General features: G+C 43.2%; 1 protein-coding gene across 1 annotated transcript in view; it reads right to left on the reverse strand.

Annotated features, from left to right (window-relative positions):
• ttll5 (tubulin tyrosine ligase-like family, member 5) overlaps positions 1 to 25,222 on the reverse strand; it is an 88,747-nt gene that overhangs the window by 9,594 nt on the left and 53,931 nt on the right. Inside the window, exons 30-32 of the mRNA XM_082973153.1 lie at positions 18,744 to 18,942; positions 13,640 to 13,860; positions 9,748 to 9,833 (exon numbers count right to left, since the gene is read on the reverse strand). Of these exons, the coding sequence (XP_082829279.1) occupies positions 9,748 to 9,833; positions 13,640 to 13,860; positions 18,744 to 18,942 (506 nt within the window). The remainder of the gene's footprint in view (positions 1 to 9,747; positions 9,834 to 13,639; positions 13,861 to 18,743; positions 18,943 to 25,222) is intronic.

Genomic DNA, 25,222 nt, shown 5'->3' on the forward strand with positions numbered 1-25,222 from the left:
GGTCGAGCACTTAAGGAATGATTTGTACCAAATACAATGCTCTTAGGTTTTAGAGATGTTCAGGACCAGTTTATTATTGGCCACCCATTCCAAAACAGACTGCAACTCTTCATTAAGGGTTTCAGTGACTTAATTAGCTGTGGTTGCTGATGTGCATATGGTTGAATCATCAGCATACATGGACACACATGCTTTGTTTAATGCCAGTGGCAGGTCATTGGTAAAAATAGAAAAGAGTAGAGGACCTAGAGAGGTGCCCTGCGGTACACCACACTTTACATGTTTGACATTAGAGACGCTTCCATTAAAGAAAACCATTTAAGTTCTATTAGATAGATTGCCATATCGTGGATTCAGAGCTGAGGTTGAAAAGCCATTGCACTTACATTTTTTCAACAACAGGTTATGGTCAATAATATTAAAGGCTGCACTGAAATCTAACAGTACAGCTCCCACAATCTTCTTATTATCAATTTCTTTCAACCAATCATCAGTCATTTGTGTCAGTGCAGTACATGTTGAGTGCCCTTCTCTATAAACATGCTGGAAGTCTGTTGTTCATTTGTTTACAGAGAAATAGCATTGTATTTGGTCAAACACAATCTTTTTCCAACAGTTTGCTAAGAGCTGGCAGCAAGCTTATAGGTCTGCTGTTAGAACCAGTAAAGGCCGCTTTACCACTCTTGGGTAGCGGAATTACTTTGGCTTTCCTCCAGGCCAGAGGACAAAGACTTTCCTCTAGGCTCAGATCAAAAAAATATGACAGATAGGATGGTGGCTGACTATAGCCACTCCTTAGTAGCTTCCCATCTAAGTTGTCAATGCCAGGAGGTTTGTCATTATTGATCGTTAACAATAATTTGTCCACCTCTCCCACACTAACTTTACAAAAATGCACTGCTTTTCTTTCATTATTTGTTTTTTCATGCATGAATATAATTGCTTAGTGTTTGTCGTGGGCATTTCCTGCCTAAGTTTGCCCACTTTGCCAATGAAATAATAATTAAAATAATTGGAAACATTAAATGGATGATGAATAAGCCATCTGATTCGATGAAAGATGGAGTTGAGCTTTAACAGTTCTAACAGTCAGTTTCTTAACAGGTGTAGGTTTATCAATAATTGGAAGAAGCAATTCCATAAATTTATCAAGTGCAGCGTCTGGATGCTCCTCCTTAATCACATCAGACCAACAAATATTTTTAACATCATCCACATAAGAGTCATAGCAAAATCTTTTGTATGATCTCTTATACACTATTTTAGGCCCAGCTGTTGGAACTTTGGCTTTCCTGGATATAGCCACTATATTGTGATCACTGCATCCAATGGATACGGATATAGCTTTAGAACAAAGTTCTACAGCATTAGTAAAGATGTGATCGATATATGTGAATGATCTTGTTCCTGTATTGGTTTGTAAACACCCTGGTAGGTTGATTAATAACCTGAACCAGATTACTGGCACTGGTTACAGTAAGAAGCTTCCTCTTGAGCGGACAGCTTGATGAAAACCAGTCAAAATTCAGGTCCCCAAGAAAGTAGACCTCTGTTTACATCACATACACTATCAAGCATTTCACAAATATTATTTAGATACTGACTGTTAGCACTTGGTGGCCTATAGCAACACCCCAAAAGAAAAGGTTTAGATGTGCAACCACAACACTTCAATAACACTTGACATAAGATCTTCTCTAAGCATACAGGGATTTGGCTCTGAATATATACAGCAACTCCTCCCCCATAAGCATTTCTGTCTCTTCTATAAATGTTATATCCTTGTATTGCTACTGATGTATCATCAAATGAATTATCTAAGTGAGTCTCAGAAATGGCTAATATATGAATGTTCTGATGTTAGCAAGTTACTGATTTCATGAACCATATTTCTAAGACTACATATAATAATATGGGCTATTTTCAGCCCTTTCCTGGGTAGCTTATCAGAGATAGACATAATATTGAAAAGAGCAGACAAAGCAAGAGAAAAAAATATATACATTCAGCAGACCATTAATCAGTTGGTGTGTGTTCTGTGGGGTTGAGGCTACGAACCCATAGGCTTGGCTCTCTCATCCCTTCCAGGCTTCTGGGAGGGAGGGTGGACAATGAGCCTGTCGTAGCGGATGTACGCAATGTCCCCACGTGCACTGGCAGCTTTCATGGCTGGGATCAGTTCTTTCCTTTTCTGGTGCACAGCTTCAGGAGTCCTCATTGAGGAACATACACGTTCCTCTCAAGTTTTTGGCTCTTTCAAGAACAGCTACCTTGTCCTTGAACCTCAGGAACTTGACCACTATTGGCTTAGGCCTATCACCTGGGCCGGTGGTGGGTTTTCCAGTCCTGTGGGCGCGCTCCACCTCAATCTTCCTGTGGTCCATCTTCAATTTCTCAGAGATCATTTCCCTCACTTTGTCCTCAGACTCCATCCAGGTCTCATGTGGAGATTCTGGAATTCCATCCACAACCATGTTTCGCCTTGATTGTCACTCGAGATGACTTGCAGATTGCTGTCATCTTGCTGTGCTCCTGTTCCAACTCGTTGAGCTGACCCTGGGAGAACTGCAAACTGTTCTTCAGGTCCTGGACCTCTGGTCAGGTCGTCCATTATTTTATTAGTAGAATCCACATATATTTGGACAAAACCCTTTAACTATTTTCTTGTTGTTGGAACTGCTTATAGGTCTCTTTTTATTAGTTTAAAAGATCCTTCACGTGTGATGAACACCACTGGCACGGTCCTCAACAGTACTCCCGCCGGCATTGGTCTTTGTCATGGTAGCTAGCAACGTATGTTAGGCTGTTACTCCTCGCAGTTCCAGACAGGGAAGGTCACGGGGAAAATTGAAAACAACAAACGGCAGGGATCTAGACAGCCACAAACCTGGGACAATCCGTGGTCCCAGCCACAATGGCTAACCGCGGTGCTGGCTGCATTCAAGAACAACTCGCTAGCTTGATGTCCAGCTAACTAGCAGCTAGGCTAGCTGCAATGCCAAATAGCTCCTCAGACCTGTCCTTGGTCGGCAGGATCACTGGAAAGATACAAGCAGTCCCAGCAACTGACGCCAACTGTGTCGCGGGATCCAATATAAGAAGAACATTCCAATATACTTTTAAACAACAAACTTTCCAAACAAAACCGAGCTCTTCCTCGTTCCTTGTGGAGGTAGAAGCTGTTTAGGAGCCTCTTGGACCTAGACTTGGCGCTCCGGTACCGCTTGCCGTGCGGCAGCAGAGAATAATCTATGACTAGGGGGGCTGGAATTTGACAATTTTTTGAGTCTTCCTCTGACTGCCTGACACCACTTTTTCCTGTAGCCCACAATCATCTCCTTTGTCTTGATCATGTTGAGAGGTTGTTGTCCTGGGACCACAAGGCCAGGTCTCTGACCTCCTCCTTATAGGCTGTCTCGTCGTTGTCGGTGATCAGGCCTACCACTGTTGTATCATCGGCAAACTTAATGATGGTGGTTGAGTCGTGCCTGGCCGTGCAGTCATGAGTGAACAGGGAGTACAGGAGGGGACTGAGCACGCACCCCTGAGGGGCCCCTGTGTTGAGGATCAGGATCAGTCCTGTATTGACACTTTGCCTGTTTGACTGTTCGTCTGAGGGCATAGATGGATTTCTTATAAGCGGCAGCTCTACCCTTTAGCTCAGTGTTGCCTGTAATCTATTGGTTTGGGTATGTATGTACAGTCACTCTGGGGGCGACGTCATCAATGCACTTATTGATGAAGCCAGTGACTGATATGGTGTAGTCCTCAATGCCATCGGAAGAATCGCGGAACATATTCCAGCCTGTGCTAGCAAAACAGTCCTGTAGCTTAGCATCTGCTTCATCTGACCACCTTTTTTAATTGACCGAGTCACTGGTGCTTCCTGCTTTAATTTTTGGTTGTAAGTAGGAATCAGGAGGATAGAATTATGGTCAGATTTTCCAAATGGACGGCGAGGGAGAGCTTTGTACGTGTCTCTGTTTGTGGAGTAAAGGTGGTCTAGAGTTTTTTTTTCCTTCCGGTTGCACATTTAACATGCTAATAGACATTTGGTAAAACAGATTTAAGTTTCCCTGCATTAAAGTCCACGGCCACTAGGATCGCTGCCTCTGGATGAATGTATTCTGCCATAAGAAAACAGGAAAACTGAGTTATTTCTTTCGGTCATAAGAGACAGTAGCAGCAACATTATGTACAAAATAAGTAAAAAAAATAAAAAAGTTCAACAAAAAAAAAAAACATAAAAACACAATCAGTTACAAACACGTAAAATGTCAGCCATCAACTCAGTTGCCGTAGAGGAAAGAAACCGCACAGATTTGCGACCATGAAGCCAATGGTGACTAAAACCGTTACAGAGTTTAATGGCTGTGATTGGAGAAAACTGAGGCTGGATCAACAACATTGTAGTTACTACCAATACTAACCTAATGATCAAGTGAAAAGAAGGAAGCCTGTACCGAATAAAAATATTCCAAAACATGCATCCTGTTTGCAATAAGGCACTAAAGTAAAACTGCTAAAAATGTGGCAAAGAAATTAACTTTATGTCCTGAATACAACGCATTATGTTTGAGGCAAATCCAACACATCACTGAGTACCACTCTTCATATTTTCAAGCATGGTGGTGGTTGTATCATTTTAATGATATCGTTGTCATGGGCAAGGACTAGGGAACATTTTTGGATATAAAGAAATGGAGTAGAGCTAAGCATGTGCAAAATCATAGAGGAAAACCTGGTTCAGTCTGCATTCAACAGACACTGGGAGACAAATTCACCTTTTCACAGGACCATAACCTAAAACACCAAATATACACTGGGGTTGCTTACCAAGACGACATTGTATATTCCGGCCTAGTTACAGTTTTGACTTAAAAGCTGCTTGAAAATCTATGGTAAGACTTTAAAATGTCTGTCTCGCAATGATCAACAACCAACTTGACAGAGCTTGAATAATTTAAAAAATAATAAAATGTGCAAATATTGTACAATCCAGGTGTGCAAAGCTCTTAGAGACTTACACAGAAAGACTCACTGCTGTAAGCCATACAATCTATTATGTGACTTGTTAAGAACATTTTTACTCCTGAACCTATTTAGGCTTGCCATAACTAAGGGTTTGAATATTTACTGACCCACACTTCCGCTTTCATGTTTCATTAATTTGTAAAAAGAAAAAAGAAACAATTCCACTTTGACATTATGGGGTATTGTGTGCAAGCCAGTGACACAAAATATCAATTTAATCAACATTTTAATTCAGGCTGTAACAACAAAATGTGGAGAAAGTAAAAGGGTGTTAATACTTTCTGAAGGCACTGAAAGTATTCACACCCCTTTGCTATGACACTCCAAATTGAGCTCAGGTGCATCCAATTTCGTTTGATCATTCTTGAGATGTCACTACAAATAGATGGAGTCCACCTATGGCTAATTTAATTGTTTGGACATGATTTAGAAAGAAACATACCTGTCTATAAGGTCCCACAGTTGACAGTGCATGTCAGAGCAGAAACAATACCATGAAGTCCAAGGAACTGTCCGTAGATCTGTCACGTCCTGACCAGTAATAGGGGTTATTGGTTATTGTAGTTTGGTCAGGACGTGGCAGGGGGTATTTGTTTTCTATGGTTCGGGGTGTGTGTGTGTACTTAGAGGGGTGTTGTATTTATGTGTTCCGGGGTTTTTGGTTTATGTTCTTGTTTTTGTATTCTAGGTTGTCTATGTTGTGTATTTCTTTGTTGGCCTTGTGTGGCTCTCAATCAGGAACAGCTGTACATCGTTGTTTCTGATTGAGAGTCATACTTAAGGAGCTTGTTTTCCACCTGTCCCTTTGTGGGTAGTTATTTTTTGCATTGCTGTTAGTATAGCCTGCGAAACTGTCATTCACTGACACCAGTGACAAGATCTCCGAGGTAGAATTGTGATGAGGCATATACTGTGTCTTGGGAAGGATATACAACCATTTCTACAGTGGTGCTCTTGGAAATGAAACTACCCAGATTCTGCCTAGAGCTGGACGTCTGACCAAACTGAGCAAGAAGGACCTTGGTCAGAGAGGTGACCAAGAACCCAAAGACCACTCAGAACTACAGACTTCCTTGGCTGAGATGGGAAAACTTGCCAGAAGGACAACAGTCTCTACAGCACTTCACCAATATGGGCTTTATGGGAGAGTGGCCAGACGAAAGCCACTCCTGAGAAAATGGCACATGACAGCGTGCTTGGGATTTGCCAAAAGTCATGTGAAAGACAGAGCTCATAAGGGAAAAGATTCTGCGGTCTGATGAGACAAACATTTTACTCTTTTGCATGAATGCAAAGCGATATGTCTGGAGAAAACCAGTCATCTAAGCATGATGGCAGCATCATGCTATGGGGATGCTTTTTAGCAGCAGAGACTGGTAAGGATAGAGGGAACAAAGAATGGAGCCAAATACAGGCAAATCCTTGATGAGAACCTGCTTCAGATTGCAAACGACATTAGACTGGGGTGAAGATTTACATTCCAACAGGACAATAACCCCAAGCATACAGCCAAAGCAACACCTAGGTAAAGCCCAGACTTGAATCCCATTGAAAATCTGTGGAAAGACTTGAAGATTGCTGTTCACTACCGCTCGCCATCTAACTTAACAGAGTGAGAAAATCTGCAAGAAATAATTGGAAAAAATCCCCAAATCCAGATGTGCAAAGTTCATAAAGACATAACCAAAATGGCTGAAACCTATAATTGCCGCGAAAGGTGCTTCTACAAAGTAATGACTAGGGTATTTAATTTTCAATAACTTTGCAAACATTTCTAAAAACACATTTTCACTTTGTCATTATGGGGTAGTGTGTAGATGGGTGATATATATATTTTTCAGGCTGTAACAACAAAATGTGGAATAAGTCAAGTGGTATGAATACTTTCTGAGGGCACTGTTTGTTAGAGTTTACACTTCCTCTTCCAATGAATTGTGGGGAGGTCAAAAGAATGAAACTGTCCACCAAATCTATTCATTTTAAAATGTTGATTACTTCTACTTGCCATTCATCTGATAAGACCATTTTTTTTTTTTGGTAACATATGATGGGGATCCCTGGGTCGGCAGTTTGCTTGGGTGGGGTCCCTGGGTTGCCAGTTTGCTAGATGTTTGAATTGTTATAGGGAGAAGAATTAGTCTAAGGACAATTCTGAAAATAAAATCAGATGAGGTATTGGATGTAGAAATATTTCCTGAACTTTAAAACGTTTCGGAGGAACGTGCAAAACCAATGGAGAAAAAAAGGAATCCGCTGGCAAAATGTCATGGTATGGCTGTGTTACTTTTCATGGCCAATGCAGGTATGAGTGGAGCCGCCCAGGCAGCCACTGGGCAGCAGCCCTTTTCCTGCTGTCCCCTCACCCCTTGCATATCGCCTGGCCCAGCGCCAGGCATCCAGTAGAAAAGGAATTCCAAGTGCAGGTCGAGCTGCTGTATTTGTGCTTCCAAACAGTATTCCCTTTCATTCCCTCTCGGCAGACTGTTTATTTTGGTGCTCTTTTACACCGTGGGGCCTGATGGAGCTGGAAAACGAAAACATCTCCCAGACTTCCAATCCGATGACATGACCGTTGGAAGCAGCTTTTTCTAGCTCAGCAAAAGAAAGAGAGAAAGGCCAATATTCTCCTTCCTTTATCCCCAACAGTAATGCAGAAATCAAAATCATAAACAAACACTAATGAAACAAAGCCACCAAACAGATACAGACTGATAAAGAACACTAGATACCTGTGGAAAAACAGGATTTTTCTGAATTGGACAAAAGAAGAATGAGAGTGATGCGTCTTTACTTGGTTCACTTAGAATTGTCTTCAACAGCAAAGTGTCAGCAAAGGAAAACTGGAAAAACCCGGCTAGCAAAGCAAAAACAAAATGGCAGAACTATTACTCTGTACCGGTCTCCTACTAAAACGACACAAGTGCAGCATTCATTTCCTTCTCAAACAGAATACAATAAATCTCTCCTCAGCTGCCTTCTGTGTAGCACCACCCACTTCATGAGAGAAAGACCATTTGGGACCAATAGGTATAAATATTTTCATAAGCTTTGATAGGTCCTCATTTGGGGAGAAAGCACGAGAGAGAGTGGGAGTTGAGAGAGTGAGTGCGAGAGAGAGAGAACGAGGGAGGAGAAAGTGAGCGAGAGAGAGAGAAAGAGGAAAGAGAGTGAGAGCGAGTGTGTGATTAATATTGGCTGACAGCTGATCAGAGAGAATGCTGTCTGTTCGGACCCATTCTAACTCCCTGTCAGAGTGGATCAGAGGAGGCCAGTCACCTCACTACAAAGGGACACTGGGCAGGCAGCGTTCCTAAGCCCCACCAAGCTATGTCCACTCGAAAAACAAGGGGCATAACACCAGCGATACCAGCGCTGGCTTCAGGACTGCTCCAATCTCAATGCATGGCTAAACCTGGTCCAGGGCTGGCTTGTTAAAAGGTTTGGTACTGACTTTTTTTTGTTCTTTCTCTCCCAAGCTAACTGCTTCGCGTTGTATTGGAGTCACCAGGCATCTCCCCCAACCTGGTGCCCTAAATTATGGAAAAAATGCATTCATGAAATTCAGGAGCAGCTCCCCACGGATCCAGTTACAGTTATTGATTACTTTATAAGATGTTTGTTAACCTACGCCAACCTTCATACTTTGAAGAGAGAAAATTGGAGAAAAAAAAGAAATGTTCTGGTGGCACACATTTTTGGGTTGGTGCATAGCTGCTGTCTTTTTCCAGCTCCGTTTGGACAGATGCAGGCTGATCTGGGTTTCTCTTGGTCGGCTCAAGTGTGACGCTCACATGATGAATGGTGTGATACACTAATGCTAACGTATAGAAGGACTATGGAAAAAAGCCCTGATCAGACAAACAGATGTGCATCCGCTAAAACTGCTTAATATCACTGTTACTGCAATAAACTCAACAGTTCCACCAGTCCCTTTCTCAGGCTCCAGGGTGGAAAGAGTTGTGCAACTGCAGGATGAGAAGGCGGTAGACGCGCACACACTCTAAAAGGTATAAGTAACAAAATGTACGATTTGCAGACATCAAACTAAATTGAATAATGTTAATATAACAGCAATAAAATAACAAAATGCAATACCACAATGAGACCAAAATGCACATACTGTGTTTCCTATGAAAGACCTGCTCAGTCATGTGTGATTTCTGGGGCACAACTGGCCAGGGATTTAGGTGGCTGGGCAGCAATTAGGATGGGAAGCACAGCCAACAGCTGGGAATGCCCAAACTGTGTCTATATCCCACCACTGGATCCCATTACAAAAGAGCGATGGCAATCACACTCACCCGCTAGCAGTCATCTGACCTCTATAGTTAGACACTTGGAGCCTATCTGATCAAACAGCAGATCACCATTGTAGTGGAAACCTAATTAAGTATTTACACAGTCAGAGATGGCCCCTAAATCTTTTGAAACAGACCCATCAGGCCTGGATTTGTGCACAATGAGAAGAGCCTTGCAATAGCTATACTCTTGTCATTGCTTGCAGATCCGGTCTGAAGCAGTCAGGCCAAACAGGACAAAAATATCCAAATGGTGTTGATCAGTCCTCGATGGAAGAATGGTCACTATGCCTGGCTGTGATCACTGACACTGGCATGGAGAGGGCATACCATCTGCCCAAGGACTACAGCACCAGTGGGCAAGCGACAGACAGGGAGGGGAGCGTGTGTGTGGACTGTGGACTGTCAGACCCACCTGCTTTCCCGCACACGGCCTCGTAGACCACATGCTGCGAGTTGGACGTCAGAGCTCCATTGGCTGGGCGTTCTGATGAGGTCTGTCTGTGGGCAGAGACAAGATAAGAGTGATCAACTCCTGTACAGTACATTACCCAGAGAGATCCAGAGATAGGGCAAAAACAAACCAATGCTGTTCCACATTCATTGTTGTGGAGGGTTCCACTGATATACTGTAGTGCCCTTCACTCTTATTGTAAGAGCACTGTGAAGGCCAATTCTCTTAGAGTTACAGTAGAGGCATAGGGATTACTGGCTCCTATTACGACTATGGATACATTGTGTGTGTACTGTGACATCACCAGGCAGGAAAAATGTAAAGCGTGGTGGTTTGCTATGTGCTGTCCATAGGGTCTGGTGGGGGTCTCTTGACACTCCAAGAGGTTAAGTGTTTACTGAGTGCTGGGACACATTCCTCTACCATGGTAGCTGTCCTGGATGACGTTTTCCTCAACACTGACGCTCCAAAAGAACAAGTACGTTGTAGGGTTAGCTGATACGGTTGTGGTGCCGGCTGGGTCATTTGTGGAATTACCGGTGTGTTTTTAAATAGAAAAGTCATGAGAACAGGTCCCATTGTGACTGATACTGTTTCATAATGTTTCATGAAATGGGTGACCAATTCTTTCCAGCAAGTACTACCAACGTGTATAGGGCACTGCCTCTTAATAGAACACACAACACTGGCTCTCACAGAAACAGACTACACAGGGACAATGTGTGTAAACAGCTTCTCAGAATAAATCATTATGGGTGGAAGAAGGACATAAAGCAGGGGCCAACAAGCCTGTAACTCTATACATTAAATGTGTTAAGCATTTTTGGGGGAACAATAAATAAAGCTTAGCTGGTATTAACCTCTCGCCCCATAACAGTGGGTTGACAAAGCAGCATTAAGAAGGTAATGAGGGCACACACTGCTTCCTTGTAGGGACTGCACAGTTGTTCCTTCACACCATTACACAACCACAAATAGGACTGGCTCACTTAAAGTGCGGCATAACTATACAGGAAGCAACCCTTTAATATTTGGAGAAAGCTTGACCTCTGAGTTCTTCATATCACTTTGTCAACCGTCTCTCACTTCTACACGTCATAAGGTGTAGACCGGCAAACACCGCAGTATGGAAGGGCTTAATATATTGAACACGTATCTCTGCATGGAGTATGCACCCACAGTTAGACGTTTAGGAAATAAATGTAAAGCCTTGTAAGAAGCTTTTTCTTTCAGAGGGGGCTTGAGTGGATTTTCCCAGATAGGCAACCATGTTCCTAGATTTCATAGTCTATGGTTGTGTGTTTCTTTGTGTATGGTGGAAGCGAGCGTTTCTTTATGCTATCTGGACGTCTAACCGGGGGGTGGCAGGGGATTAGTGTTCATTTATAAACAGAGTTTTGGCAGCGTGATGTGTTTATAGTATCAAGTCGTTCCTACAGCTGACTAATAGGCAGCGAAGGCAGCAGCCAGTTTGACAGTAATGGTTCTGCTGTAATTGTCACCCTATTAAGAATGCCACATGACAGCCTGGGTTTCCGTAGCTACAGCTGCAAAACCCGCCAAGCCTCACAAACACCAAACACAATTTATTTGTGTTACAAATTGCTTTCAAATTTGTAACTGAAGTCATTCCCAGTTTGCAACCATGTTAGGCCAATCGACACTCTAGGGTCCTGCCCAACTGTATGCCACAGATACAGTAGCAATTTGGTTATGCAGAAAAGCATGACAATTGGGGTATGGGTGAAGTTTAGAATTTGATTGACGTTGTCCATAGCCATAGACAAGCCTTGATGCTTTGGTTTCATCTTAGGATATCTCAGAAGCAGTCATTGTTGCGAAACTAAGCTTCATTGTGGTCCATTCACATTCTTTCGGTCATCTCTCTCATCAATTAACATATAATGAGACAGAAACTAATTCTGACAAATGTACTGACAAGTCTGTCCAATCAGTGGCTGAACAGACTTGGCATTTCCTCATGATGTTCCGCTCTGATTGGCTGACAGGGCAGCTTGGTGGTGGGTCCAGTGAATTGGCTCTTCTTTCTACATCCCAGCCCTCGGCGAGAGAGAGGAGACAGTTTGGCTGCTCCAACATATAAATCCACTCCCCTCTTTATTTGACTCCCAAACACAACTGCTAATCTTGATCCTTATTACTCACTTACCGTTCTCCAACAAACCCAAACTGCATGTCATTCAGATCCTAGATTCAATAACAAAGATTTACTCTGTGTTCATCAATGATGTATTGTCCTGTAGGAAAACAGGCAGCAGGGGCAACATTTTGAGATAAGTATCAAATGTAATGTGTTTTGAAGATTAAATAACCTTGAACATTTCTAATATCTACAGTACAGTGATTTCATGTTGGGGTGGACGAGCTAAGACTACTTAAACTCATTTCAAGGGCAACGCAATACCTTGGTTAACATAAAGGGAAACAACTTATTATCCATTTTCTGTGAACAATCATCTCATCTCTTTCAGACAGAGGTTTGCTTTCTATCCGTCATTCTTTATTTCCCTCTCTTCTTTCTTTTCTTCCTTTTTTCCATCAGTGCATTTTTGGTCTAGAAGCTTCCGTTTTTCCCACACTCTCCCCTGTCACACAGGCCGACCACAAAAATGCAGGACAGTGGAGAGTGTGAGGAGGTTCTGGAATTCCGCATGCAGAGGGTAAACACAGTAACTGCCAGGAAGACACACAGAGAGGAGCAAACATTGCACCTACCCTGCCCTAACCGACCTTGCCATAACCGACCCTTAACTATTCACTGCCTTCCCTCCCCTCTGACCGTGTCGCTTGTCCAGGAGAGCGCTCCTCACACATCAGCAACATAACACAACCACATCCCTCTAGCCTCTCCTGCTCCCTGGCTGGCCTCAGCCACCACAACAAAGCTGCTATCTGCTGAGGCGGCCACTAAGGCTTTGTGTCATTAGCCAAATCCTTGTACCCCTGATGAAAGGCACCAACACGGACCCTCTGATACAGACAGAAAGACAAGTGACATGCGCACACACAGACAGAGATACAGTAGGAGCAGACAGGTAGAGCAACGGCTTTACCATACAGTTCTATAAATATCCCTACTTAGCAAAAAATACAACAAATTCAAACGGCCAGGTCCATATAAATCTCTGATGTAATACTACAGAAGCACACATCATGGCCAGAGGGGGTGGAGGTTGAGGAGAGGAGAATGACAGAGCTGGGACCACTGCGCCTCACGCTGGGGGAGAGGAGCCCTCCATCGAAGCCATGTGCTTTAAACAAACAAGCAACCGTATCACTGAGTTTTGCCATTGCTGTGTAATTTAGCCAGATGTTGGGTAATAAAGTCATACTGCAGCATGGGAAAGTGATGGCAGTTTCAGGCTTCGCTCCGTTTGCACTCTCCCCAACTTTTCTTTCTTTCTCCATTTTTCCTCCTCTCTTCTTCTGTTAATCTCCAAACAAAACAGGGTTTAAACAGCGCTCATAAATAGGGCCCTGCAGTTGAACCGCATTGTGTTTACTGAGAAGGCAGAAATCAGGCCTGTGATGAGGTTGTTTACTGAACAGGCAGATACAGCCTGAAGCCAAGGGACTGGTACTGTTCGCTCCACGCTTCATGTAGGCTAGTCTAACTCTCAGTTCCTTTTGAACTCTCTGCTGCTGCTGGACCCTGGTTCACCCCTCCAGCACAGCCATAGTCCTCTAGACCCACTAGCTTGCCATCACATATACTGCATATTCATGTCATGGTCCAGTCAACGTTTCCACATTACAGTGGTAATAATGAACATTGTAGTAAGAAGCTAATGAACAGCAGCATCCCAAAGGCAGCTCTAGCCCCAGGTCTTACTTGTTGAGGCGCTGGGTGGCTGTCTTCCTGACCAGACCCTCCCTGGCACTGCTGGGTGGTTTGGGGTTGAGGATGTGTCCTGGGCCTGTGCAGGCGTGGCTGTGGTTCTGGCGGCCTGGGTGGATCACTGGTAGACTGGAGGAGGATGGGCCGGTGGGAGCCTGGGGCCAAGGAGCCGTCACAGGATAGGATGGCATCATGGCCTTAGCAGCCAACATGGCCTAAGGAGCAACAACCACACATTTAGCTTCAGATTCACAATCAAGTAAGTTATGACATTACACGTAAGAGGATTTATACAATAGGGCATCATGTACCTAATCCCCTACCTACATCAGGGATGGGAAAGGCTATCAAATTGTAAATGTGCTCAGTACAAACATAAAAAAGATCAGACTTTGATTTTAGCAAAAAAAAAGTTCTGCCTTCCAGGTCATCTAAGGTCAAACGTCATCGATCTAAAAGACAACTACATCAATTAGCTTTGAAAAAAGTGCTATCCTTTATCAAAACATGCTCTACATATTTTGAGGTTGGAAGCAGTGCAACACAAATTCTTCACATTTCATACTTGTTTAGACAAGATCTCTTTAATGACTTCTAGAAACCTGGTAAACAACATGTTCATCCTGACATAATATTTAAGAACTACCGTTCACCGGTTGCCTGTGTTGCTGGGGAATGCTTCACAGACATTCCTTCCAGATCTCATGTCTATGCTATTTTCTCTGCCACTTTATATATCTATCTAACAAGCTAATGGTTTTCCAGCTTCCCAGCGCATGATTTCAAAGGGCCGGCAGCGTGACAGAGAATATTTTGATGTAATTTCTGTGTTGATAAATGAGAAGCTGAATTTCCAGGTTGGAGGGTCTGTGGTTGTGGAGCAGTTGAGCAGGGCCAGGGAGGGCACCTTTATTTGGCTGCCAGGTGGCCCCAGGCCAAGCCTGTGGAGGAGCCGTGCAGTCTGCACCCAGTAACTGGAACATAGAGTAGAGCACCGGAACAGCACTCTCTCTTTCTCACACACACACACACACACACTTACCTATGCTCCCCTGGACACAGTTTTATATTCAGTTAAGCCAAATACTTCAATAAATTCTGCCACAAGGCAGGGGAGGTGAGTGCCGGAATGGAGAGGGCGCTTATTTCAATAAGACCAAAACCCACAATGGTTTTTCACGTGTCATTACAGAGTAGGGTCAAGGCATTGACTAATTCTCTGACCAATGGAAGGACAGACTTAGAAGGAGGGTTTACTGGGCAATTCTACTCTGAGCCAAAGTGAATGAGCCTTAAGGCCATGGAACACATGGAAACGCTACACAATTGCAGGGCGTCTGTTAGTATAGACTCCCATTCAAGTCAAGCTGGCGAGAGAGACTGAGGGGCAGAGCAGAGGGAGAGGATATTTAAGGGACGGTTCCCTGATTGGGTGGTGACTCAAGGCGCACAGTCAGCCCTCCCATGAGCTCAGTAAAAGGGCTGTTTGTTAAGGGGAGAACAACAGGTTGGCTCTCTTGCTCTCTTAACGCTGTTCCCTTTATGGCATATGATTACACACACACACCAACTAATGCTGCAAACCATTTCCTGCAATTTCGCAATCAGGGGGAGAGATGGTCCCTGCTCAACCCTACCTGGTAATCGTGGATGGATGCTGTGAGTGGCTGGCTGAGAGTGGTTGTGGCTTGGTGAACTCGTGAACTATGCTCAATCAGCGAACTGGCGATGGGAGCGGAGTGGACAGGAGCTGGGGGGATCACTTTCAAAGAGAGTCTTGCGTAACCCGGCCAGTCCGGGCCAAGAAAAACATCCCCTCAATTGCATTAATTAGACTCAACCTAGACGTAAAAAGGATGATGTGAGAGCAACTGCATTACTCAACAAAAAAATAATAATAACCTGTGCCTCCCATCATCCCACCCCGAAAGGTGTATTTGTATTTATTATGGATCCCCATTAGTTCCTGCCAAGGCAGCAGCTACTCTTTCTGGCGTCCAGCAAAATTAAGGCAGTTTATACAATTTTAAAAACATTACAATACATTCACAGCACAGATTTCACAACACACTGTGTGCCCTCTTGGCCTTAGTCACAGTTTAGTCACCTCAACCTGCTCAATTTCCACATTATTTATTGTAAGATTTAGTTGAGGTTAATGGTTTAGTGCATGATTTGTCCCAAATACAATGCTTTTAGTTTTAGAACTATTTAGGACCAACTTATTCCTTCCACCCACTCTGAAAGTAACTGCAGCTCTTTGTTAAGTGTTGCAGTCATTTCAGTCGCTGTAGTAGTTTACATGTATAGTGTGGAGTCATCCGCATACATAGACACTTAAAGCCGGTGGCATGTCGTTAGTAAAGATTGAAAAACGTAAGGGGCCTAGACAGCTGTCCTGGGGAATTCCTGATTCTACCTGGATTATGTTGGAGAGGTTTCCATTAAATAACATCCTCTGTTTTGTTAGACCGGTAACTCTTTATCCACAATATAGCAGGGGGTGTAAAGCCATAACAAGTTTTTCCAGCAGCAGACTATGATCGATAATGTCAAAAGCTGCACTGAAGTCTGACAAAACAGCCCCCAAAACAGTCCTCAATCATTTGTTGAATGTCCTTCCCTATATGCGTGCTGAAAGTCTGTTGTCAATTTGTTTACTGTAAAATAGCATTGTATCTGGTCAAACAATTTTTACTAAAAAGGTTAGTAACAGGCTGATTTACTGGCTCAAATAGCCGACCAAGGGGGCTATATACTATTCTTAGGTAGCGGAATGACTTTTGCTTCACTCCAAGCCTGGGGGCACACACTTTCTAGTAGGCTTAAATTTTAAATATGGCAAATAGGAGTGGCAATATCGTCCGCTATTATCCTCAGTAATTTTGCAATCGAGTTGTCAGACCCAGGTGGCTTGTCATTGTTGATAGACAATCATTTTCTCACCTCTTCCACACTCACTTTACGGAATTCAAAATTCCAATGCCTTTCTTTCATAATTTGGTCAGATATACTTGGTGTAGTGTCAGCATTTGTTGCTGGCATGTCATGCCTAAGTTTGCTAATCTTGCCAATAAAAAAATATTAAAATGTAGTTGGCAATATCAGTTGGTTTTGTGATGAATGAGCCATCTGATTCAATGAATGATGGAGCTGAGTTTGCCTTTTTTCTCTAAATGTAATTTAAGGTGCTCCAAAGCTTTTTACTATCATTCTTTATACTATCAAAATAAAAATAGTAAATTACTGGGAGTTTATATATGAGTGAGCGACTGTATTTTGATAGTTTATTCGCCGTTAGTCAGCACCTCCACACAAATACATTTTTCTGGGTGTGCGCCAGCTCATGTTTTTTTATGTCATTTATTTGCCATTGCTTTTGCCTCATCCCTCTCAACCATACAATTTTTCAATTCCTCATCAAGCCACTGGGATTTAACCGCTTTTAGAGTAATTTTCTTAATGGGTGCATGGTTATTAATAACTGGAATAAGCAATTTCATTAATGTGTCAAGTTAAGGGTCTGTTTGCTCCCAATTACACACCACGGACCAACAAATATTCTTTATATCAACATAGGAATCACTACAAAACTTATTGTACGACTCTTATACATTATATTAGGCCCAGCCTTTGGAACTTTGGTTTTCCTAGATATGGCTACTATATTGTGAACACTACATCCAATGGGTCTGGATATTGCTTTCAAGCAAATGTCTGCAGCATTAGTAAAGATGTGATCAATACATGTTGATGATTTAATTCCTGTACTGTTTGTAACTACCCTGGTAGGCTGACTGATAACCTGAACCAGGTTGCAGGCACTGGTTACAGTTTGAAGCTTTTTCTAGAGTGGGCAGCTTGATGAAAGCCAGTCAATATTTAAATCACCCAGAAAATATACCTCTAGTCTCTCCCCAGCCTCCATGCCGCCATTCATAGAACGACTCTACAACAAATGCTGCAAGAAGAATAAACACAGATTTCCTGTCCAGATCTCCTTTCAAAGCAAACCAAGAACCAATGCGGGTTTTTTTTCCAGTTTCAAAATGATATAGTGTCAAGTAACCCAAGGCATTCAGTTTAATCTCATTCAGCAATGGCAGAAATCGCATATGTCATGACTAGTCAAGCATGACTAAAAGGTTTTGTAACTATAATGGTTTAGAAAAGTTATGCCTCAGAAATCAGTTTCAGCATTGTAATGGGAACAAAATGAATGTAGAATCTGATATGAGCTGTGAATGATGGGATTAGGCTTCTTATTCAGTGTAGAATCAGTGGCATTGCCACACCGGAGCCCTTGTGGGCAGCCAGCCTTGATTACTTACCTTCCAATATAAGCACAGCCAGCAGTAGACTCAGTAGAACAAAGAGTTCGCTTGGTGTGAGAATTCATGTTTGCTTTCAAGAAACGAGCTCCCTGTGAGGATGTTCCCACTGGACACCATTTTGTTCAGCGGTTGGAGGAGAAATTCCCAGAATAACTTTGCAAGCACTAACATCAAGGCTTTCCTCTACGGGTGATGGGGGAGCTTTTTACACAACTTTTGGAGAGTATCCCCATTGCTTAACAAAAACAAGCAGTTGATATAGCCCAGACAAAAAGAGATGAGGGTTTTCCTGATTTATAATTCAATAGCACTCAAATACCCTACTAAGTGTTTACATCTATGCTTTATTTGAGTAAGAGGGAAACATCAAGGGATGGAAAGGGAGAATTGCAACTTCTAGTGTTTCTCTGAACCCCAATCAGAGAAAATCACAAGAAGTCTGTAAAACGGTTTTGACACAAAGCTGAACACTGGTTCCAAGGATTGGATTGTGTGCAACTTTCAGCCCAGTGAGAGAAGGAGCGTTTCTAATACACTCACCACACTGTATATACAGTATAGCAGGGTTTCTAGTCTGGGTCTACCTGAACATGAGGTTCTCCACATTCAGCCTGTGGTTTACAGGAATGCATGGTTCTCATTTCGTTGGGCTGAATAGTTCCAAGACAACCAGAACTACATAGCAGTGATCTTTTTCTCTAAACTCCACAACCACATTTACCCTACTGTTCGGTCCGTGGTATTGTGGTCTGTAGCTCACTAACCTGGTGGCGGGTGCGGCTCTGGTCAAGCAGTTGGCGGGACTGGAACTTCTGCTGCTGCAGCTGCTGGATGGCGAACTGGAGCTGGTAGCTGCCTGGGATGGGCTGGTAGCGCTGCTGGGGGCTGACGCCTCTCACCAGGTTGTAGGCACTCTGGGTCTCCCCATCCCAAAGACCCTCCTCATCTCTCAACGCCTTGGGGCTATGGGAGCAAAAGAAATGAGATCAAAATAGTTCCAAAGTTAACGTGTATTGTATGCTTGATAAATTAAGAACTGAGCATCTAGCTTTTACTGATGCAAAAGGTTAGGCTCAGACAGCAGTGGAACAGAAATAACAGCAGTGGTGAGCCATGTATTTAGGCCTACCATCTCATCATCAGTCACTTGACCATGCAACCAAGACTGAAATGTAGTGTTAGCTCATTAACTGGCCTATTTCCCTCCACATGTTGAGTAGTAAGACTGTGAACAACAAGTAAAGGGGACAAGACAGCGTGCGGCACCCCAGCCGCTGCACCCAGATGCCCTCCTGTCAAAACTGACCAATCAAAGCAGAGAGCCGACCCGTGGCAAACATGGGGCACATAGAAAACATTGAAACCTCTCCCGCCTCAGGGCTCTCAGCGCATCACGTTCCATCCGTATCACAAAGCCACAACCTGGAAAGCCAACCTTTGAACGGCTCCACACATTTGTAACTGGATTATCTTTCACTAGGACTAAGCCTTTCAGCCTTTTTGGCCCCATCTAAAGCAATGGGGGGCGTCAGGGCTTGCCCCTCCAGCACAAGTTCACTGCAGAGTCTGAAAAGGAAGGCACCCCTTCTGCCAAAAACCTATGTTCTAAAGAGCAGGGTGCTGAGAGAAAAAATGAAAAGAACGAAAGAGAGAGATAAAGAAATAGAACCCCTGAGGATGAAGAGCTCCTGGAAATTCCTCCCATACATTTACATTTAAGTAATTTAACAGACACTCTTATCAAGAGTGACTTACAATTAGTACATTCATCTTAAAATAGCTAGGTGGGACAACCACATATCAGTCATAGTAAGTACATTTTCCCTCAATCAATTAGCTATCAGCAAAGTCAGAGCTAATAAGGGGGGAAATAGTCAAGTCCTAGTTCATGACAGGCTTATTTTCTTTATATAAGAAAAATAGATAACATTGTAATAACATTTGTATACAGTAAAAGTTAAATAAAATATTATCAGACTTGAAATAACACAATTCACCAAAGACATTTTTAGAACAGAACTGAGATAAGGTCTAAAATTAGAATTCAATTAATCTTGAATAACAATGCACGCTGCGGGAAAATAATCCAGTGTCGCTCACACAGGCTACATGAAAAATATTCCCGTCCGGCGTAGCCAAACAAAGACACAAGGGATCTGAAAGTCATGTGAACGAGCTATCCGCCCGCTCATTTCACGTAATGGCATGTATATTGCAAAAACAACTGGTGTGACCCGGAGCCATTCAAACTTTTTTCACCCTCTTCTGCTAACAAAGGTCTGTCTGTGAACCCTTTAAGACAGAGTCCAAATGACCACAAGACAAAACAAAACCCTGATGGATGGTTTCGCCTCCATTTTTTATTATTTAAGTATTTTTCCCCAAAACTATTCCAAGTACAGTATGCTTCAGTTAGTCTTTAGCAATATCTCTCCACTTGAGCTACATGGGAGGCCAAATCACACATCCTCCGAGTCCCACATCAGGGGCCTCAGTTCCTGGCCATTCAATTCCAGCACAATAAATAACAAATAGGAAAGGGGAAAAAAACTGGCACATCTGAGTTTCCCATCACTGGTACAGTACATGTGTGCAGTTTTAGCAGCCTGGGGCCTGCTCTGCCTGCCTGCAGCATGTGGGTGTCAGTATGAACCCTGCTGAACCCACTGTACTGTAATATGCTGATATGACTTACAATAACACAGCAGTGTGAGCTGAGCACATGTGCAGCATCAATCTAACTCAGAGCCGAATGTGGGAAAGAGGCTGTTATGAAATGACATCATGCTGCTTCAGCCCACCATACCTCCAAGTCCTGGCCTAGCTGGTCAATGTGGACATCAGGCTCAGGGGTTCAGGGGTATTTCCAGCACCAGTCAAAACGTTGGACACACCTACTCATTCAAGGGTTTTTCTTTATTTTTACTATTTTCTACATGGTAGAATAATAGTGAAGACATCAAAACTATGAAATAACACATATGGAATCATGTAGTAACCAAAAAAGTGTTAAATCGAAATATATTTCAGATTTTTAGCCACCCTTGATGACAGCTTTGCACACTTTAGGCATTCTCTCAACCAGCTTCACCTGGAATGCTTTTCCAACAGTCTTGAAGGAGTTCCCACGTATGCTTAGCACTTGTTGGCTGCTTTTCCTTCACTCCGCAGTCCAACTCATCCCAAACCATCAACTGGGTTGAGGTCGGGTATTTGTGGAGGCCAGGTCATCTGATGCAGCACTCCATCACTATCCTCCTTGGTCAAATAGCCCTTACACAGCCTGGAGGTGTGTTGGCTCATTGTCCTGTTGAAAAACAAATGATGGTCCCACTAAGCGCAAACCAGATGGGATAGCGTATCGCTGCAGAATGCTGGGGTAGCCATGCTGGTTAAGTGTGCCTTGAATTCTAAATAAATCACCTACAGTGTCACCAGCAAAGCACCCCCACACCATCACACCTCCTCCTCCATGCTTCACGGTGGGAACCACACATGCGGAGATCCGTTCACCTACTCTGTGTCTCACAAAAACACGGCGGCTGGAACCAAAAATCTCAAATTTGAATTTCCATTGCTCGTGTTCCTTTAGTAGTGGTTTCTTTGCAGCAATTCTACAATGAAGGCCTGATTCACACAGTCTCCTCTGAACAGTTGATGTTGAGATGTGTCTGTTACTTGAACTCTGAAGCATTTATTTGGGCTTCAATTTCTGAGGTGCCGTTAACTCTAATGAACTTATCCTCCGCAGCAGAGGTAACTCTGGGTCTTCCATTCCTGTGGTGGTCCTCATGAGAGACAGTTTCATCAAAGCACTTGATGGTTTTTGCGACTGCACTTGAAGAAACTTTCAAAGTTCTTGACATTTTCCAGATTGACTGACCTTCATGTCTTAAAGTAATGACAGACGGTCGTTTCTCTTTGCTTATTTGAGCTGTTCTTTCCATAATATGGACTTGGTCTTTTACCAAATAGGTAAAATACTTGTTTAACACTTTTTTGCTTACTACATGATTCCATACTTATTTCATAGTTTTGATGTCTTCACTATTCTACAATGTAGAACATAGTAAAAATAAAGAAAAAACCCTGGGTAGGTGTCCAAACTTGACTGGTACTGTATTTTCTCCCCCTTGTCCTCCATCTAGAGGGGCATTGATATGATAACTATGAAACACAGAGTACTGGAGCCTACAATGTTGAGAAGCAGAGAGCTGGTGGATGGGTTCAAAGTGCCAGTGTGAGTGCAGTGCATACAGTGGGGGAAAAACTATTTGATCCCCTGCTGATTTTGTACGTTTGCCCACTGACAAATAAATGATCAGTCTATAATTTGAATGGTAGGTTTATTTGAACAGTGAGAGACAGAATAACAACAAAAATAACCAGAAAAATGCATGTCAAAAATGTTATAAATTGATTAGCATTTTAATGAGGGAAATAAGTATTTGACCCCCTCTCAATCAGAAAGATTTCTGGCTCCCAGGTGTCTTTTATACAGGTAACGAGCTGAGATTAGGAGCACACTCTTAAAGGGTGTGCTCCTAACCGCAGCTTGTTACATGTATAAAAGACACCTGTCCACAGAAGCAATCAATCAATCAGATTACAAACTCTCCACCATGGCCAAGACCAAAGAGCTCTCCAAGGATGTCAGGGACAAGATTGTAGACCTACACAAGACTACAAGACCGTCGCCAAGCAGCTTGGTGAGAAGGTGACAACATTTGGTGCGATTATTCACAAATCGAAGAAACACAAAAGAACTGTCAATATCCCTCGGCCTGGGGCTCCATGCAAGATCTCACCTCGTGGAGTTGCAATGAGCATGAGAACGGTGAGGAATCAGCCCAGAACTACACGGGAGGATCTTGTCAATGATCTCAAGGCAGCTGGGACTATAGTCACCAAGAAAACAATTGGTAACACACTACGCCGTGAAGGACTGAAATCCTGCAGCGCCCGCAAGGTCCCCCTGCTCAAGAATACATATACATGCCCGTCTGAAGTTTGCCAATGAACATCTGAATGATTCAGAGGACAACTGGTGAAAGTGTTGTGGTCAGATGAGACCAAAATGGAGCTCTTTGGCATCAACTCAACTCGCCGTGTTTGGAGGAGGAGGAATGCTGCCTATGACCCCAAGAACACCATCTCCACCGTCAAACATGGAGGTGGAAACATTATGCTTCGGGGGTGTTTTTCTGCTAAGGGGACAGGACAACTTCACCGCATCATTTGACGGGGCCATGTACTGTCAAATCTTGGGTGAGAACCTCCTTCCCTCAGCCAGGGCATTGAAAATGGGTCGTGGATAGGTATTCCAGCATGACAATGACCCAAAACACACACATTAAGGTCCTGGAGTGGCCTAGCCAGTCTCCAGACCTTAATCCCATAGAAAATCTGTGGAGGGAGCTGAAGGTTCGAGTTGCCAAACGTCAGCCTCGAAACCTTAATGACTTGGAGAAGATCTGCAAAGAGGGGTGGGACAAAATCCCTCCTGAGATGTGTGCAAACCTGGTGGCCAACTACAAGAAACGTCTGACCTCTGTGATTGCCAACAAGGGTTTTGCCACCAAGTACTAAGTCATGTTTTGCAGAGGGGTCAAATACTTATTTCCCTCATTAAAATGCTAATCAATTTATAACATTTTTGACATGCGTTTTTCTGGATTTTTTTGTTGTTATTCTGTCTCTCACTGTTCATATAAACCTACCATTAAAATTATAGACTGATCATTTCTTTGTAAGTGGGCAAACGTACAAAATCAGCAGGGGATCAAATACTTTTTCCCCCCACTGTAAGTCCATCTCTCATGTGTGTGACTGAAATGGGGGGAGAGGGTTTTAGTCCATACTGCCTGCTGAGGGGGGAAGGGCTGTTACTAGGGTGTCGATGTCAACTCATTAACATGGCCCCCTTATCCCAGGTTGGAATTTCTCTCTCCCCTACCTCAGGGGATACCTTACTCCCAGCACTACATCTGGGTCCAATTGAGGTGGGAAAAAAAGCTTTTTATTGAAAGGAGGAAGACATCAAACCGTTTTTTCCCCATTCATTTTTAAGTTTCCTTGAGTTTTCTGGGGAGCCAAAGAGGCTCTGCAAATGGACAGTCACAAAATTTACTGGAATTAAATGCTGCGACAACATCCGACCAAGTAAAACAACAGTCTGACAAAATATTGAACAAAACCAAAAATACCAGTATGTGTCTTGCGGTGACCAGGGTCTGAGCAGTTCTTGAGTACTGCAGAACCAGAAATGGTGGCCCTGTGGCTATTTGGATATGAAGACAGAGATGGAGGTAACAGTGGAGAGAGAGTTTGGGTGCCAAGGTAGAGAGACACATTAGTGTTCTCCTCACTGAGGGGAGTAGAATGCGCCAACCATGACGTATTACAACCCTAAATACACAATTGTGGTGCTCAATCACAATTTCAAACCACAGCTATTGTTACCCAAAAACGTACTGGACATTAATTCTTACCTGAGCCAGTTGTTCAATCCAGGATCAGGTAAAATTAGTCAAATACATCAGAGACTGTAAACAATCTGACCTTCTTTTATATGCTTGTCTTAAACTAGCAAAAGAGAGCTAATGATAAAACACCATGCACCCATTGGTCATGCACCCTGATGTTTTGGGCTCCCGAGTGGCACAGTGGTCTAAGACACTACATCTCAGTGCAAGAGGCTTCACTGCAGTACCTGGTTCAAATCCAGGCTGCATCACATTCGGCTGTGATTGGGAGTCCCATAGGGTGGCGCACAATTGGCCCGGGTTTGGCCGTCATTGTAAATAAGATTTTGTTCTTAACTAAATTTGCCTAGTTAAATAAAGGTTAAATAAATAAATAAATGTTAGGCATTAATTTGACCTTCTAAAAGTCTCTATGAGAAATCAAACATAATTTCACATCAATGATGCAGTTTGGGACAATTCAAAAAATGTCAAAGTATTGGGAAGTCAAGCGTTACTCCTGACAGAGTTGTGAATGGTGAGGTGTCTATATAGTAATAGTATAATGGTGTTTATGAAAGTGAGTGTAGCCAGCAGCCCCCTGCTCCAGGTTGACAGCAGACTGGAGTGGAGAGGAGTGGGGTAGCAGCTTCTCTGTGTTTCAGAGTGCTGAGGCAGCATACCTGGCAGATCCTGGCAGCATGTCGGCACATCAAAGGGCCAAGCTACTCTTTGAAACCCATCATGCTTCACCCCTGTGGTTGCTGCTTAAAGAGCCA

The sequence above is a fragment of the Salmo salar genome, chromosome 01 (assembly GCF_965601325.2).
Source record: "Salmo salar chromosome 01, fSalSal1, whole genome shotgun sequence".
NCBI lineage: Eukaryota > Metazoa > Chordata > Actinopteri > Salmoniformes > Salmonidae > Salmo > Salmo salar.